This window comes from Octopus bimaculoides, chromosome 30 (genome assembly GCF_001194135.2).
Source record: "Octopus bimaculoides isolate UCB-OBI-ISO-001 chromosome 30, ASM119413v2, whole genome shotgun sequence".
NCBI classification, from domain to species: domain Eukaryota; kingdom Metazoa; phylum Mollusca; class Cephalopoda; order Octopoda; family Octopodidae; genus Octopus; species Octopus bimaculoides.
Window position 1 is genome coordinate 3016740 of NC_069010.1, and position 1414 is coordinate 3018153.

A 1414-nucleotide genomic window follows, 5' to 3' on the forward strand; every position below is an offset into this window, starting at 1 on the left:
CAGTGTTTTTTCTGGTACTTAATTTATCGAACTCAAAAGGATAAAAGGCAAAGATGACCTCGGCAGTATTTTAACTCACAGGCATTTCGTTCAGCGTTCTACCGATTCTGCCAGCTCGCCGCCTTAAGTTCGTCAGGTAATCCCAATAAAACAGAAAGTTTCATTCAATCCAAGTTTCTTCTCAATCGGAGAATGCACAAGGGGATTTTCTTTTCGCACACAATTTACGAAGAAAATAAAGCGTGCAAAACTCATCAGGAACGAAAACTAATACACCCGCACTGAAAGATGATAATGAAATAAAACTGTCAGACTGAACTCTTCAAGGATAGCAAATTAAACAGAAAATGCATACCTCTGCTCCTGGACAGCTTGTCACTTCTGAACCATTGCACTTCATCCCTGAACATGTTTGACACTGTAAATTCCTTTGAAATAACGAGTAATCTAGAGAACATAAATAAATATCCATATTTAAGAACCAAATAGTGTCATGCATAGCAATAACAAGAAATACTTTGTGATGTCAAGCAAATGTATACGTGTTAAGTGTTGGAATCAATATATGTCAGACTTATAACACAAAGTATTAACAAAGACTATAAACATGTCCTTATATATTAACAGAGACTAAAAACATTTTCATAATATATGAACTATAAACATGTGAACAATAAACATGGTCATAATATATGGAGTGAGCCAAACAATATTTGAATAAAAATTAGAAAAGATTAGCAATAGTAAGTTGCTCTATTAAATATATAAGTTCATGTATGTATGTGGAGGCGTAATGGCCCAGTGGTTAGGGCAGCGAGCTCACGGTCGTAGGATTGCAGTTTCGACTCCCAGACCGGGCGTTGTGAGTGTATCTTGAGCGAAAACTCCTAAAGCTCCACGAGGTTCCGGGAGGGAGTGGTAGCGAACCCTGCTGTACTCTTTCACCACAACTTTCTCTCACTCTTTCTTCCTGCTTCTGTTGTACCAGCCTTGTCACACTCTGTGGCACTCTGAATTTCCCCGAGAACTAAGTTATTTGTTCACGTACCTGTAGAGTGCTCAGTTATCTTCACGAGTAGGTTGATCGGATCAACTGGAACCCTCGACGTCGTAACCGACGGAGTTCCCCATTATATGCATGTATGTCATTATTCAGTCTTATTTCAAGATTTCTTGCCAATAGAGACAGAGCCGGTTTCGGATTTTTTTTAAAACGGGGGCCACATTTTTTTGGATCTTTTTTAAAACGGGGGCCACATTTTTCATTAACGAAACACTTTGAAACTTGGAACACTGGTAGAATGTGTCATATAAAACATCTTTTTCTCTTAGTCTTCTTTAAAAAAAAAAGAAATCCCTAAGTTATTCCATGTTAAAGTTGTCGTATTTCTGTAATTTCAACCAATCACTGACG

The 1414-nt window shown here is 37.8% G+C and overlaps 1 protein-coding gene across 1 annotated transcript in view; it reads right to left on the bottom strand.

Moving 5' to 3' along the window:
- The window catches only part of LOC106883926 (uncharacterized), a 10880-nt gene extending 10241 nt beyond the window's left edge, over positions 1–639 (bottom strand). Inside the window, exon 1 of the mRNA XM_014935069.2 lies at positions 356–639. Coding sequence (XP_014790555.2) covers positions 356–499 — 144 coding nt within the window. The 5' untranslated portion in view covers positions 500–639. The remainder of the gene's footprint in view (positions 1–355) is intronic.
- Positions 640–1414: the final 775 nt, after the last annotated feature.